Source organism: Genypterus blacodes, unplaced genomic scaffold (assembly GCF_046128005.1).
Source record: "Genypterus blacodes isolate CSIRO-AG114 ecotype Tasmania unplaced genomic scaffold, CSIRO-AGI_Gbla_v1 ptg000133l_1, whole genome shotgun sequence".
Taxonomy (NCBI): Eukaryota; Metazoa; Chordata; class Actinopteri; order Ophidiiformes; family Ophidiidae; genus Genypterus; species Genypterus blacodes.
In genome coordinates, this window is record NW_027466935.1 from 6,225,212 (window position 1) to 6,242,600 (window position 17,389).

At 42.4% G+C, this 17,389-nt stretch overlaps 1 protein-coding gene across 1 annotated transcript; it reads left to right on the forward strand.

Moving 5' to 3' along the window:
- Nucleotides 1-5,667: 5,667 nt before the first annotated feature.
- Nucleotides 5,668-16,192, forward strand: LOC143011366 (spindlin-1-like). The gene is made up of 8 exons (XM_076164216.1): nucleotides 5,668-5,794; nucleotides 10,616-10,712; nucleotides 11,718-11,824; nucleotides 12,519-12,567; nucleotides 13,201-13,336; nucleotides 13,441-13,558; nucleotides 13,917-14,150; nucleotides 14,303-16,192. Exons 3-8 carry the CDS (start codon nucleotides 11,785-11,787, stop codon nucleotides 14,500-14,502), a joined length of 777 nt encoding a protein of 258 aa, XP_076020331.1. The 5' UTR covers nucleotides 5,668-5,794; nucleotides 10,616-10,712; nucleotides 11,718-11,784; the 3' UTR covers nucleotides 14,503-16,192.
- Nucleotides 16,193-17,389: the final 1,197 nt, after the last annotated feature.

Consider the following 17,389-nt stretch of genomic DNA (forward strand, 5'->3'; position numbering starts at 1 on the left):
CAGATTCCCTCAGCCCGAGCAGGACACACACTCTGGTAAACACTGATGAGGAATGAAATGCTCTCCACAAGAACTGATCACTAACTGGACTGTTTTTACTTGTATTCTTTCTTTTTGATAGTAATAAAACACTCATGTCTGTCCTCTTTCCTCCATAGTGTTGTTAAAGGAAATCTGTATCTGTTTGGGGGGGCTTCCAACCCGGACGCCACTGAATGTCTCCCAGGAGTCTACAGGTTTGATATAGGTGAGTATATGACACAGGTTTGGTCTGGTTCCTCTGTCACCACCTTAAATCTCGTATGGAACCTCAGAATGGTACAATGATGTCAGCAGTCCTGTTGTTGGATTGATTGACTTTTCCATGCTAACAGTGTCTCTGACCTGGGATCACCTGACCACCGTGGGCGTGGCCCTCAGAACCCTCAGTCACAGCTCTGCCGCTGTGGGGGACAACATTTATGTGTACGGCGGCACGGTGGGAGGGAATCCAATCGATGACCTCATGGTCTTCAACACAGGTGTAAAAATCTAAATTATGAAATTATCATTATTATACTGGAAATTAAAGAACCATGACTCTACTTTTACATCATTTAACCCATGAACAAATATCGTACACTTTCGATTTGGCTGCTAGTCGATCTTACTGTTCTCCGTGTTGCAGTGTCTCTGACCTGGACACCGGTGAAAACAACTGGATTGCTGCCTCCTGCACGGTGAAACAACTTCCTTGTGGTTTTTCCTTCCAGTCTGGCAATGAACCAATGTGTGTGTGTGTGTGTGTGTGTGTGTGTGTGTGTGTGAAGGTGCTGTCAGACCTTTGCTCTGGTTGGTGATCAGGTTTTCATGTTTGGTGGATGTGGACCAGCTGAAGAGTTCTCGAAAGACCTCTTTGTGCTCAACACAGGTGAAACTGATTGTCATGATCTCTCAAATATCAATTCCAAAAATAATGAAGGGCAGTATTTGTTTCAAGTTTTGAAGAACATATTGGAGCAATATATGAACATTTAAGATCACTGCTGCTAATTTTTCCTCTGGCTCCAGTGAGTAAGAATGTATCAGCTCTGAACTTTTGATTTTGCTTTTAGAGAACCTGATGTGGCAGAAATGGGAGGTGAAGGGAGAATCACCTATTGCCTCCAGCGGGCAATCCCTGACCGCACACCATGATAAAGTGCACACTCACACACACACGTACCCACTCACTCACACACACACACACAAACGCCTTTACGGTCTATGATCACCATAATCCAACTCTAATATTATGTCTCACAATGAACACGTTAGCCTGTAGAAGCCACTAAAATGAGACCAATAAATAACTCTTGTGTCTGTATGATGTCAACATTATGTGATTTGGGCGCCCTGTAGTGTTTTTTTCTGTACTGTCGCAAACACCCAACTCTTTGTGTTACTATTTATGATTATTACACTTGTTTGTATGTGTTTCCTTTTATTATCATGCTTTTTTGTTGAGCTTTATTGTGGTGATTGTTGCCTTCACATTGTCATTCAGGATATTTACCTGTTTGGTGGGAAAAGCACTAATGAGGATGGGACTGTCACATCATCCAATGAAATCTATAAACTTAGTATAGGTGGGTGAAACACTGATTAAGAGATTAAATCAGATATAAAATGAAATTTATTTAAATGAGAACTGTGGTTACGGTCTTTAAAATCTCTCTCTCTCGCTCTCTCGCTCTCTCTCTGCATCTCTAAGCTAAGATGAAGTGGAAGATTCCTCTCTACATAGGGATTCCTCCAATTCGTCGCCATGGACACGCAGCCTTCATCCTCCACAGTCATGTCAGTATGTTTATGACACGCTGTGAAATCAATTACATATGCACATGTACTTACGTATGTCATTACCTACATGTTTAATGATGTCCTGCGATGAATTATGAAACATACATTTGATTAACAGCTGTATGTATTTGGAGGGAAGAATGAAGAACAGGAGTTTAATGATCTGAGGGTAATGAAACTGATCAATCCTTCAGAGAGACAACCAGGTATACTATATGTAAGAAAAATCCAACACACACACACACAAAATGGGGGTTGCTGGTACTCCCACAGGTGTATGGATGTAGTTGCAGCAGAATGTTAAGCAGGTTTAAAGTAGCTCATCCAGGTTGTTTTGTCTCTGCAGTGATGAAGGAGATTCTGTCAGAGTTTGGTCTTCAGGGTGTCAGCCACAGGTCGGTAGCTGTCTGTGTGTTTCTGTTTTGCTGCTGTGTCTCCAGTTTCATATGCAGTACAGAACGTATCGCGTCACACTCCGCTGACTCTCTTTTCTCTGTTACACTTTGCTTTCATTCTGGTTTCGACCAGCTTCACGCCCACCAAAGTTCCCAACGTGCGTTACGAGCTGAGCGACACGCCTCTGTCCAACCGGATCACAACTGCAACTGACACACAGGTGTTTACACACACACACACGTACCCCACCCCCCAAACACACACACTCACTAGCAGTCATTATAATAGTACAGTAATGGTTGAAGTCATGTTAATGCAGTACTAGCAGTTAAATCAGTATTCCTACTTGATGATGTGGTATTTGCTTGTGCAGGTGTTTGCCCACAGAGACTTCAGTACCGTACGAGATCAGGCCATGAAAATGATCCAGGCTGCGTTTGCTCTGTTAGACCAGGAGTTCCACAAACTAGACCGGTACACCTTGAGGACTAGATTGTCAATCATGATTCATTATTTTGTGTTAGTGCTTTAAATGTTAAATGATATCAACTGTAGTTTTAAAATATCTCTTCACGCTTGGATTTCTTTATTTTAGGGAGAAGTTTGAACTTTCCAAAGCTGCTGCTGCTCTACAGAGGGAGAAAGATACATATGACGCACATAGACAACATCAGCAACAGGTTGAACACTGATACAATATGATATAACATGATTTAATACAATATAAGATAAGATAAAATGTTTGTGTTATGCTAGGAGCTGCAGGAAATGCTGGACAGACATCGTGCTCAAAACGAGTCATGGCTCAGAGGGAAAGCGGAGGAGAATGACAGAGAGAGGAGAGAACTCTGCCGGCTGAGGGTCAGAACACATCAACCACACCTTAGACACCTTCTCTTCTTTCTATCACAGGTCCTTTGACAACCTTTTGCACCAGCATCAACCAAACTCTTGTGCAGTCATACATCTGGAAAAAATGGCAAATCTTTGACTCAAACTGAAACATTTTCATCTTGAGTCAACACATCTTTCACATCTCACTCTGTCTACTCTTCTTTTGTCTATCTGTTGACTTTCCATTCTGTTCAAATGCACCCAATCCACACACCAAGAAGCTACAGGATAAACAGGGGACTCATGCAGGACCCCCGTGCTCGCTGCTGTGCTCAACTCTGCACAAGTCGCACTGCGGAAAGTCAAGCCAACAACAACCAAATACATCAAATTGTTTGGAAGTGTAAAGAGCAGAAGCAGTGCCCCTCTAACAGATTTGCTTCAGCTCTGCCAGCACTGCCAGTGTGAAACAGGCATTAGGTTGGTGGGATGAGTTGTGGAGGCAGGACTTGGGTGCAGCATTTTCTCCACTCTTCCACCCACTGTGTAATGTTGGGCGGTCACAGAGAAAGTTAACTATTGTGAGAGAATCATGATGAGAAAGTCCACCAACAGTCAATTTAGCACTCTTCCAAACAAAGCCATAGCCTAGGACCATAAAATTCAGTTTGACTGCTGCTTTCTGGTTTATGAGGACTATAAACCTGAATGGATGTCAAGCTGATTATACATTTCTCTGCATAGTTTTTGTGAGCTTATTATAATGATGTCTTACACAACTATGGGCCCGATCCAGATTTGGTGACAGAAGTAGGAGTGTTTACATTAAAATTCTGGAGAGTTTACTTTTTTAATGTTTCCTGCCTCTTTTGTGGTGATTTGAATGACATTAATAATGGCTGCATTCCATTTAGTTTGACTTGCCGATGCACCTGAATGGATCAGAACTATCATTAATGTCCCAGCCCCACTTGCTGTTGTGACCCTTTCCCTCTATGACAGATTAAATTGTCTGCTTAAATAGTGTTGAATGCAAACTACTGCAAATAACTTTTACCTTTTGCGTGTTTACTCCTCAGGAGGAGGTGCTGCAGGAGCAGGAGAAGCTGAAGGAGGAGCAAAGCAGCATCCAGAAACGAAGCCAACACCTCCTCTCCATCATGCAGCAGTTCAAAGGAATGTGAGATAGATAGATAAATAGAGCTTATCTTTTTTTCATTCCCACGAGGTCCAGTCCTATTTAAATTTGGATGCAAATCTGCATTTTGTTAATGTATTTCCTGTTTGTTTGGTTTAGTTTTGGCTGTATTGTTTGGGACTGCAGTCTGGTTCTGTTCCAGGATGTGTCGTCCTCTTGCTATATGTCTGTTTTGTATATATATATTGATTGATCTGCTGCTCTGAGGGTCTACACACTAATGAATAAATCTAATCTAATTGATTACTTTTTCCAGTGCATTCACTTTATCATCGTGTCTCGTTCAATTTAATTCAACTTTATTTATATAGCCCATCATTCCCCCATGAGCAAACACTTGGAAACAGCAGCAAGGATCCACTCCCCTTAAACAGGAAGAAACCTGGCAGAACCAGGCTCTACCTGGGCAGCCATCTGCCTTGACCGGTTGGGTTTTGAGAGAAAGACAGAGAAAGGAAAGACAGACACACACACAGAGGAACAGCAACAACAAAGTTAGTACCGGTGTAAATATGACTAATGAAGGACATCCAGGTTTTATTATTTACTAACTAAACATTTAACTTCTTGCAGAGAAGCTATCTGAGGCTTTACCAGTGTTTGGGGCAGGGTTACTTAAGGCCTACTTAAGGCAAGGCATTGAAAGGCCTAAGTATCTGGTAAATAAAGCTAAAGTATGACTTTAAAATTGAAACTAAAATTAGTTTAGTTCTGATACCTAACCTGCTGTAGAAGACACATTCATATTTTATCATTCATCATCAATGAATGACTGGTTGGACTGCTAACTCTCGTTTATAGTTGTTTGTTTCTGTCTCCCTATCTTTCTCACTGTTTGTCTCCTCTTCTGTCGCATTCAACAGCAGGGTGGATCACTATTAAGCAGTGGAAGACAGCGTAATGCGCCAGTCGGAGTCGATGCATTCCCTTTCGGTTGCACTATTTGGCAAAATGATTCGGGGGCGGGGAGGGAGATTGGGGAGCGTCAAGTCAAGCCAAAATCAGACCGGAAACGAGCCAATAAAGCAAACTAAAATCTTAATGCCGCGTAAAACCATATTTCCGAGTGACAGAATTCATCAAAGTCCTTCTTTACTTTGAGTTGTCTATTTATGTATTATTAGCGATTGGTTACTGAGCAGTTGTCATAGACCTCGTCATTAGGTTGAGCAAAAACTAATACAACACTATAATTACAAAATGTTTAAGAAAATATCGATGTATGTAAATATGGAGCACCCATGTTTTAAGACCAAAGGCCAATGTAACGCTGGTGGTCATTTGCATTATCCCGCAGTGTGGACCTGAAAAATGACCACAGCACCGCACCTGTTTGTTACTTAACTTCTTGAAAATCCTTTTATTTTGATAGAAGTAAAAGGAAGTGTAGCGCCTTTCTACAGCAGACTTGATTCCTCCGCGGTGAGATGGACGCGGAGTCTGTGCTGGTTCCTGTGAAGTGTGAACGGGCTCGGTGGACCCTTCGCAGAAGGCAAGGAAACCCACTGCAGTCCGCTTCCACGTTCGTTTTCACGCACGACAACGGTAAGTCAAACCTCGAACATTGACCTGTGTGTTGGCCCCCGCTAACGCTCATCCGCCGCATTTTCACGCATGGTGGGTAAACAACACTCACAGGGCGCTCGTTTTGTTTCTGGCGTTCTCCCGCCGACGGCTGGTCTGGCGGGGGAGGGGCGGGGGGAGCTGCCAGACAGCAGACGAACTAACTGAGTCTGCGGCATTCTTTCTCCTTGGGATGTATGTCATCTGCCGCAGAAGCCCATTCGCACCTCCGCGCAGTTTGACGCTGTTATGGAGCTCGTTTCTGTCTTCTTAAACCCCCGAACCTGAGAATGTAAATACTACAAAAAGCGAGCAACATGGCTGACGCTGGCCCTGCAGAATCTGCTTTGGCCCGTTTGTCAGTGCAGATGATGACTATTTATTTATAATTTATCCTCCCTAAGGATTTGGCTGATACCTTATTCACTGTTAGAAAACAAGTAGAGAGACTGAAACCGCTGTCATCATGTAAATTAAAAGATGCAAAAGCGTCTGCTCTGTCTGCTTTGGTTGAGCTTTTAGTTGATGCCTTTGCTGCAGCTTCTGCGCCTGATGCAGGAGGTATAACAATAGAATTCAGCATTACAATGTGTATATTTTTGGGTAGAATTATGTGCACATCTACAGAGTTTCATCATCTCCTTCAGCTTGTAAACAAATTACAGCAAAGGTCAAGTCTGCAGCCTTGACACTCCAGGTAGACGACAACAAATGAACCAGTGCACTCATTGACCTTTCTCTAGAAAGAGCCAAAATAACTGCAATGTTTGACATGAGAAATAGATAAGGATAGCACTGCATCTTGTTTTTGTTATTCATTGATTAACATAGATGTTTGTGATTCATTTCTGTTGTTTGTCTGCTCTGGCCGTGGTTTGTTTCTTCAAATCTGTGGATTTGATGTCAGCCCCCGAATTGAATCTATGTTGTTTCTCATCTGTTATTCCAGATGCCATAGCAATAGGAAAGTCATATCAGTCACATTCCTTTGTGTTCCCGGCAGTGGCACTGCAGTGGAGGAAAACTTTCACAACTCCTCCTTGAACTTTCTATATTTTCCCAAACACACAAAGCCCGGACAAAGGCTTTACTTTACTGTCTTTAGGAATAGAGATGATGCACGTCTTTTATATAGGTTGACTCTATTACTGATCAGGAAATGCTCGCTGTTCACTTTATTGTGAAACATTGACGCTACCCCAGTGAAGGATGTCTCATGTTCCTAGAAGAGTGAAAGCACCCGACAGATTTGCCAAATATGAATTGGAGCTTGTCCAGATCTCCAGACAGACAATAGCCTAGTTGATTTTTATTTAAGAATAAAACTTCTGTCCAGATTGCACTGAGCAAATATACCAGGATTGCCAAAGTAAATCAACTTCTACTGACCTTTCCATTCAAGCATCGGGCATTAAGAGAAACATAACACACATATTGCCTATTGCATTCTGTGATTCTGCTCGTCCTTAGTGTCTAAATCAGGGAATAATGTTTTGAATTGTGTTCAGACAGCAATATTTACCAGTGTCTAAAACTTGTAAACAAGCTCCACGGCGTGCTGGCCAACTGTTTTGCGATTGTTCAGAATGGACCAGGACATTAACTCCTTATCTGGAAAGAAGTTGTCTCAATTGGAGCGTCAGTAGCGTGTATGTGTAGTTCCGTTGCTTGCTGTTGTCGTGCTGATGTACCAGTGTTAGGGACAGAGACCATACATTCATTTGGAATGCTTTTCGTGAGTACGTTCAGAAAACAGTGTGTTGATGCATGGAATCAGAAGGCTCACTTCCTCCTCTATAGGAACAGACACACTCTGATGGATGCATACAACAACCAACCGCTCTAGGGAGGTTAACACTCCAGGTTTTGGAATAACACAGCCTTCTATGTGTGCTAGAGCAGAGCCCCCCTTGGGTCCTTCCCTAGCTTCCCCTAAACCTCACCAGCCTCATATCCTCACCTTCCATTACAACTTTTACTTTTTCTTGACAACCGACCTGTTACATCCTGCTTCTGTGTGTGTGTGTGTGTGTGTGTGTGTGTGTGTGTGTGTGTGTGTGTGTGTGTGTGTGTGTGTGTGTGTGTGTGTGTGTGTGTGTGTGTGTGTGTGTGTGTGTGTGTGTGTGTGTGTGGTTAAGTACTGTAGTCTAGAGGTAGAGTCGAGTGGAGTCATTGTCATCATTGAGCGACAGTGCTATAGCTGAAGCCTGTTGGGCATTGGTGGAGGTATTGTATTTGCTCCAGATTAGTTTAGGTTTTCCAGTCCATTTCACGGAAAATTTCAAAGCAAAAATGGCGCCTAAGCCAAACAAACGAGCAAAAACTGTCTGTTTTCTAAATGTGTAGTTTCTGCAGCGCCCAAGCCGAAACTAAATGAAAATAAACCAAAACAACAACATAAAGCAGAGCGGGAAGAAGATAGTTTGGGCTGTGACAGAGTGCACTTGTGAATACGCACACACACATATGTCACGCACAACGCTACGATCCACTCTGTCTGAGTACACACACTCACACACAGTCAGGCAAATTTAGTGTGGAAACAACCCATCAACAGTGCTGCCTTTTGTTCCTACTTCTGCTAGAATGCTCCCTATCTGAGTGCATACACACACATACATGTGATGAGATGATCCTTGATCGTGACGCCAATAGTGCTGCGGAGCCACACTGAACAGAGCTCAGTAGATTTACATTTGACAGTCGGTGCATGAGCTTCATACCATTTAAACCCTTTTTTCTGTCTGTTTCTCTTCTCATACTGCTTGGTGGATAGTCCTTGATTCTCCACTCCCCCCTCCAGTGTGTGTGTGTGTGTGTGTGTGTGTGGCAGCAGACCAGTTTCACCATTTAGCATCGCTGTTTCTATGGTTACATAGAACCGCAGAGTTTCTTACTGTCAATTGTTGACGTCAGCATTGGCCTCGTCATAATTTTGATGAAATTTCAGATTTCTTGGTGAAAGGTTACTCGCTGCTTCAGTGCGGCCAAAGCCTGAATTTGAATTAAAATTTTCCTTGTCGAGCTGTGGAGCTGCCAGGTGATTTGGGGGGCTGTCCATGGATTTAGATCTAATCCAGATGTGTGTCATGTTTGAGTCCAGACCCTCTTGATCGTGTACATAGGTCATTGTCTGATCAGGTTTTTGCACTCGTCCGTTTCAGTCTCGGTTCGCAAGTCTGGCATCGCTACATTGACGTTATTGTGTGGCGTCTGTTTCTGTATGAGCTCCACTCGGTCCCTCATTGTAAAGAGATGACTAATGCTGTGTTTCAGGGGGGGCAACAGGAGGGAAATGCGTACCAGCTGCAGGGAAACGCAGTGAAATCATTTCTCTTGTGTCTCGTAGGTTAGGTTCCTCTGAAGGTAACCTCTGACTGTAACACTGGGAAGGATTTTCATTGAGGACAGTTTCAGATGACATCAATTAGCAATTTAGCAAACTGAAGGAGTGCAAGACAAACAGAAGATCCTGTGTGTGTGTGTGTGTGTGTGTGTGTGTGTGTGTGTGTGAGACGAGATTACTCCACATAAATATCCACAGGACTCGGATATGAAAGTGAAACTGTTTCCTCATTTCTACACCAAGAACTTTGCCTTAAAAAAAAAAGTTAACAGTAAATATGGCTCTAATCATTCCCCTATATTTTCCCCTCTATATTATATAACGCAAAACACTACACTTGCTCTAGTGTTAGGCTTTGTCAAAAAGTGTGTGAGGGTAAGCATGGAGAGACTTAATCGAGAGGCGTAAAGAGTTAAAAGGCCGATCCAGATGATGAGAAATGGCTCCAATCAGTGTCTGAACCGATCAGTCTTTACCTTTAGGGCAAGCTGATTCTCGACCAGCACCTCTGTATGGAGCCAGATGGAAATGTGTTGGTCCTGAAAATGTTTTACAAAATGAGAAAATGTCATGGAAATGTTATAAATAATAATAATAATAATAAAACAAAAACTAATTATGGATTGAAGCTGGAACCCAACAAGGCAAAACAATGAAGATTTTTTTTATTTCCTTAAAAATCTGCTGTTGTATCAAATTAGGAAATCAGCCAATCGGTTGCTAGGAGACGTCTTGCCGGTTCCAATTCTTGCACCCATTACTGATTTTAAATACATTTGTTAGACTGGAGCTTCTGGAGCTGGCAGCGACTCTCTCAGGGCATCATCACAATATGGGCAATACAGCGTTAGTGACATGTGGCATCTTGTGTACAAATATGTCTAATAGTTAATAGTTGCAATTCTGGATTGTTTATCTTTCCTTTTTCCATCCGATTGCATTGTGAAATAGTGTTAATTCTAATTAATAGCATCTATCACAACTTTATAGTAGAATTGACTCATTTGTAATGGATGTCAACCAGTAACAACCAACCGTCAGTTCCATCCTCCGTCTACTCCGCTGCATGGGTTTGAAGTTAAATGGAGGCTGGTTGTTCTGATGGAGGTGCTGTGATAAATAACACAGTGTGAGTTTGATCCCTACTTGTGAATAATGCAGACATGAAGTCAGAGTTCAGAGCAGACAGGCTGACAAATCAAAACACCCATCAGACACTTTCAGCACAGACGGATGCCCCCAGCTGTCTGCCTTCACACCCACACTTCAAAACCACCCACACCTTAACTTTATGACTGCTTGAGCAGCTTTCCATCCACTTACCCGTTAGTTTACTCATCACTCGTATATCACTTTCCACTGCACTAACCTTTGTGAAAGGTGCTGTATGAATATGGGATTTGTATTCATAACAAAGACTTCAGTAATCTCTGAAATGATGCCCTTTGACCTCCCAGGTTCAGTCCTGGATTTGTCCTGCAGCCTCTTGAGGCCTGAAGCCTGAAAGCAGACAAACGCCTCGTCTGCGCCTGAATCCTGCACTGGGATCGACAGGTAACTATGGGAAATGATTCAAACTTCAACTTCATGTAATTGCCCATTTTTAGTGAGTTGTGTTTCATTGTTTTAACGTCTACTGTGGAGGAACTACAGGAAGTAGACAAAATTGATTTGATTAGATTTTTATTGGCTAATCACTGTCAGTCTTGCTCCAAATAATCCCGTTCTAAAGAGCCACAGTTGCAACAAGTTAGTTTCTTTCAATTTCTTCTCTCCTATATTCCACCATCAACTCTAAGTGGTATTATTGCAAAGTGGAACCGTTTAGGAACCACAGCAACTTAGCCATGAAGTGGGCAGACCACAAAGTGCAGAGTGTGTGAAAGTCACCAAAGCTCTGCTGACTCAATAACTGCAGCGTTCCAAACCTCTTCTGGCATTAAACATCAGCACAAACACTCTGAGCCAGGAGCGTCATTGCATTCGGTTTCCATGGCATCAGCTGCATGCAAGCCATACAGTACATCACCAAGCACAGTGCCAAGCATTGGATAGAGTGTAGGAAGCCTTCCCAGAAGAGTCAAAGCTGCATTTGAGGGAGGTGCAATGCCATATTAATACCTTGGGATGTCATAAAAGCTCCTGTAGGTGTGATGTGTAGGTGGCCCAATACTTCTGTCCATGTACTGTATATGAAACCCGGTCTGTTGGTATTGTAATTCCTTCATTGCTCCAGTAGGTGTCACTCTAGATATTCCAATCTATGCCCTGGACTGATTTTGGCAGATTGTTTCTGCCGTGTATTTTTGTCTTTCCTGTTTTGTCAGTTTTAATTATCTAAAGTAGCTACATGAGACATTCCAAAGCAGATTAAATCCATAATCATCATCTATACTGACTGACTGATGGAAAGGCCATTTTTAGACCCAAACTTGCAGAGACAGGGGTCCAGTATGATTCATCTTCAGTTATCTATACACAACTGTCACTCTGCGGTATTGTTCACATTGATGGGAAGTGATCTCTGTTCTAATCCCAACTTTGTTTGCTTTGTTACAGCCTTGCTGAGTTTTGTGAAGCAGATCACTGTGGCAGGCCACCTGGCTGCCCATCTGCCTCCAGATGAATGAAGAACACTCCGGGACACAGAGACACAGCTGATACAGGTCAGATGTGACTTTGTGGTGCTAGTATTTGTATTTGCGTCAAACGGATTATATCAACCACATTATTCTTAGTATTGTTTAAATGAAACTAGATATTGTTGGAAAAAAGGTTTACTCGTCGTATAAATGTTTAAATTTAAGTGTAAATATGTGATTTTTAAGACATGATTTGTGATGTTTTAACCTTTATCTAATCGGACAGAGCAGGGGGAGAAAATACAGTAGATTGGGGAGAGGGGAAATAAAAAGCAGTCAAATGTTCTTGACCAAAACATTGCACTCATATAGCCTACATTGTAGTGTGAATCCCCCACTCACTTTTCTTTGTCTGCCTCCAGGAGAGCAACACTGACATGTTAGAAACAACACGTGACTGGGTACAATCTCTGTGTGATTGATGTTTGCCAGCCTCTAGTATCTCTCGTGTATGTATTGTATTGTAAATTGTAAGACACTGATGGCAGTGGCAAACCATGCAAGGACATTACGAGCCCTGAGGGCATCAGTGTCTCGCTCAACAACAGTTTGACTCCAGGCTCCAGGAGTCAAACCACTTTTTGCGATTGATTTCATTTATTATATCGGTTCATTTCTAGGGCATTAAACCTGAAGTGGTAGATAAACACTGTGTGTGTGTGTGTGTGTGTGTGTGTGTGTGTGTGTGTGTGTGTGTGTGTGTGTGTTCTCCCCTCAGGGCATGCAGGTGTTTCTGCAAATATGATGAAGAAAAAGAATCCCCACAAGTGAGTCAGGACCTTCTATCTACCACAGCTTTACATGGCACGCAGATTTGATAAAAGTCTTTGTGTTATAGTTTTGTTCAAATTCTTCAGAAATGTATTTATTTATCTCTGTCTTTTGAATCTTCTTAAAGATAATGAAACATCAGCATTACATAAGATCATTCTGTTATTTCCCACCTGTAACATCTCAAGAGTAAATCCAGAGTCACCATGACAACTGGGGCCTGTACTACCAAAGACACCCAACAGACCTGGGCCTTGTTTGTGTAAACTGGCTTGACAAAATCAGAAGCAAGCAATGGACCCTTATAGGGATCAGCCTTTGTAAATGAGTTTAGTCGAGGGGATCCTGCAGGAACGGTGACACTGTTTTTCAAACTAGGTGATTGGTCAAGAGTCGGTGCTTTGTTATTCAGCCCGACTAAGCTCCAACATATGCTGCTCTGGACCAGGGTTGCTGTGGAGCATAAGTTACCGCGGCAACAGAGTGTGACCAGAAATGAGGCATCGAAAAATCTGACTAGAGTCCTCATCTAAGCTGTCTAATTCTAGAAACTGGCTTCATAGTACAGGCCTCTGTTAACCAGGTTACCTTCCTTTGTGTTTGTCTTATCGTTTTATTCCTCCTGTAAGGAAACATAAGAGCAGTCTGGGTCCAGCCACCAAAGTTCTGTCACAGCCTCGCCGTAACATTGTGGGCTGTAGGATCCAACACGTGTGGAAGGAGGGAGGAGGACATGTGGTGTGGAAAGGAACCGTGCTGGACCAGGTAAGGATCCCGTGAATAGACAACTTAACCAGACGTTTGATGGGCTTGTGAGTGTAATACCAGTTTTTTATTCATCCTATTTCGTTTTTTCCGTCATCCACCAGGTGCCAGTAAACCCCTCGCTCTACCTTATAAAGTATGATGGATTTGATTGTGTGTATGGCCTGGAGCTCCATAAGGATGAGAGGGTTCAGGGCCTGGAGGTTTTGCCTGACAGACTGGGTAAGACTGTGCATACCAGTCCAGACATCCTTGGTCCATGTGCAGTTTGAGCTTTAGTGTCCTTTGGTACGTTCTTGCCTCCATCTCACTCAGAACTCACTTGTTAACCCAAAGCATTTACATTTCCTTCACCTCATTGTTGGAGGAATGACAGTAGGGGGACACTAGGGGTCATTGAATACACTCTTTGGATTAATTCATATATTCAGAAGACGATTTAGATGTAAAAGTCCAAGCAGGAAGATTAAAATTGCCGTCCTTCACACCACCACTGCTTAGAAGACAAAAAATTTAAGACATTGTGAGTGATGTGAAGTAAAGTAACCAATATAATAAGAGCATATTTGTCTTCCCACAGCCAAATCCCGTCTGACGGACGTGAACCTGGCAGATGCCATGATTGGCAAGGCTGTGGAGCACATGTTTGAAACAGAGGAGGGTCCAAAGGAGGAGTGGCGGGGAATGGTGCTAGCTAGAGCTCCCATCGTGACCACCTGGTTCTACATCACTTATGAGAAAGACCCTGTCCTTTACATGTACCAGCTGCTAGACGACTACAAGGAGGGAGACCTGCGCATCATGCCTGACTCCAGTGAGTGGACAAAGCTTATGTAGCATTTACCTTGATCCATTTGTACCTGGATAAAGCTGGTTAGCTCATTTCGTTGCCAGGCTTTGTTTGTTTTGAGTCTTTCTGTTTGTCTTTGCTGAGATTCTACCATTTCTTCACCTTTCTTCCCGTAGATGACAGCGTCCCAGCAGAAAGGGAACCCGGCGAGGTTGTGGACAGTCTGGTGGGTAAACAGGTTGAATACGCTAAAGAGGATGGCGGGAAACGAACCGGCATGGTCATCCACCAAGTAGAGGCCAAGCCCTCTGTCTACTTCATCAAATTTGACGATGACTTCCTCATTTACGTCTACGACCTGGTCAAAACTTCGTAAGACTTTTCACGACATCCTTGAGCCCCTACGAAAGACCCATACAAAACACATGACGAAACATTGTTTGATCCAGCACTTTTCCTGATGGCATTTTAACAACACCAAAATTCCGACAAAAAATACCCACAGGACCCGGGACCCTTGAGAATCACATTTCACTCCGATCTGAGATAAAAGTTGGTTACATCTATATGATCCCAAACATACTGAAGCTGCTTAGAACGTAATACAAAAACCAGTAAGGTGAAGCCTTGAGAAGATCTATCAACCGGCCCAAAAAGTCTGTTACAACTTTTTTTCTCCACTCTGGGCAAAGTGTCAGATGTGTAAAGGAAGTACACAAGAAGAACACACAGAGGCTTTTTACAACCTGCGAAGACTTCTTAACATCCATGAGTTTAAATAATGTTTCAGTTGTAAGAAGGTCTTGGGTTTGATTCCCCTGGCCAGGTCTTTTCTGTGTGGAGTTTGCATGTTCTCCCCCCCTGTTTGCGTGGGTTTCGTCTGTGTGCCCTGGTTTCCTCCTTCCCCCAAAGACAGGCAGCTTAGGTCAATCTGAAACTCTAAATTGTCCTCAGGTGTGAATGGGAGAGTGACTAAGTTGTCTGTCTCTGGGCGGACCCTGCCTCTCGCCCAATGACAGCTGGGATAGGCTCCAGCTCCCCCGTCACCCCGAGAGGAGAAGAGACTATGGAGAGTGAATGGAAGCAGGAGACCACACGGCTAATTTGAGATCACTTTGTAGTACATTTGAGGGATTTTAGTCAGCAGTTTTTATGTTTTTTTTGCAAATTGGAACTGAACTGAATAAACTAAGTTCTGGACTTAGTGGCAGCTTTGAAACATGTCTGAACTCAACGATAATCTTGCCAAAGATTGAGGGATGTCTTCTGTGTAATTAGCTCACACCTGGGAAATGAGAAGAGACTGAGTTCAAGGGAATCTTGTTTTTAATTTTTTCTACAGAAGTGGTGGGACGGACGAGCCCAGGGATCAAACCTGCTGGGGAAACTAAAGCAAAGCTCCAAATACAAACCCCACAATTTGCAAGAAAAGGGTCTTCAGAATGAGTTAGCAGTTATTTCTGAGATGGTTTATGATCTCTATGATGCTGAAGTTGATGTAACTCTTCTGTTCTTTGCTCACTAATGCCTGCCATCCTCAGATCCCCTAAGCCAGACAACACAATGATGGCTTTATCCTTCACACTTTGCAAGTCTTTATGAAGCCTTGACACCTTGTGAGGCAAAAGACTGAGAGCCTTTAAACAAGAGTCACTTTTTAGGAGAGAAACTGACAATGCGCAAAGCCTAACTTGAATTTTCTTTTTAAAAAATCTTTCCATCATACGGTAGTTGAGCGCCTGTTGTCCGTGTGGGAGTCGATTGGGTGAAGTGGGATTCACGTAACGGTCAATGTACAGAACAAAACAAGATGACTTTCTTCATCATCAACCAAATCATACGCTACTTTCAAGAGTCCCTGAACTGACCTGAACTGAATTGCGTATGAAGATGTCAGTACTCCAGAGACGGAACGTTCAGTTGAGTGTTTGGGACTTTTGATGTCACCACAATTGACAAGAGAACAGTTTTAAAGACATCTTTGAGATTTTATGTCAAGGTGTCAATCATTGGGAGCTGGTTTTCTTGTTCACGTCTATGTATCGGTCAATAATATTACTGATGTACCCCAGTTTGTATTTACACGCAAACCAAAAGATTACCGACTCTTCTTGGTGTGGATCCGATGTTCTCATGACCCTCTGAATATACAAAGTCCGTGTTTTGTTGTTCTTCTGACATCCGTGAGAAGATCATGTCTGCTTCCAATGACAAAATCAGCGTGTAGTTTATGAGACGTGTGCTTCCTCAAATTCAATTCAAAAAGCAGAATCACTGTTTGTACTGCAGAGCTTATTTGATTTTGACCCAAGTTCTCCTGCTTTTAGCTTATATAGTATTATATTTATATTATATGAGAACCCCTGTCCTCTAAATGATTTTTAATAATCAAAATAATGGCTTATGATGCCCTGCTGTTGGAGGAGACGAGTCTCAATCACAGGCCCTGGAACAGGAAGGGGACATTTTTAAAGTTAGGTAGGTCGACATCATAATGCCCCATTATAAAGCAAATAATAATCAGATTTTTCACAATAGAAGGTTAAGGCTTTTATTTTGAAATATTTGCATGACGTGTTGAGTTTCATTAAGTCTTAATTTTGACTGAAAAGGTTCACGTAGAATCAAACTCCGAACCAAATCATGTGTTAGCTGGTGGTGAGTTTGAGTCCTTTGAGAACACGTGTGTACAGGGAAGCTTCAGTCTCTGGAAATCATGTGATGTAGTTACTTGCCGAGGCAGATTAACAGCCTTTATTGTAATCGCACTAATTACTTTAAACGAAGAAGAGATTCTCCGAAAGAGATTATGGTTTTCTGCAGTTGTGTATTTTTTATTTTATTTGATCACAAATGAGATGCGATCATCTCAAAGGGCAATACTCAAATTGGTTAATGAGATAACTCTTCATAAAGTGCAAAGAATTGTCCATTACTATCAGATGGTAACAGTATTATAACAGATAATTATTATTGTTATGGTTAATGTTGGAATGTCATCGGCCTTCTATCTTCCATATGCCTTGTTTGTTTTTGTATGTTTTAAAATGTATGTTAATAATTTTTATTGTTCATGGAAAACCTGAGTCCTGTTTTTTGTTCTCTTCTCTCCCTAATGTGTCCAATGAACAGCATGTTACAGTTTTAACTACTTTGGTTGAGCTTCCCAGTTTTCTTGGTTAAACATTCGGATCTCACCTTCAGTCAACACAAATATTTAGTTTGGTTGAGGTTTTTCTGCCCTCAGGTGTCTCTGGGTAAGG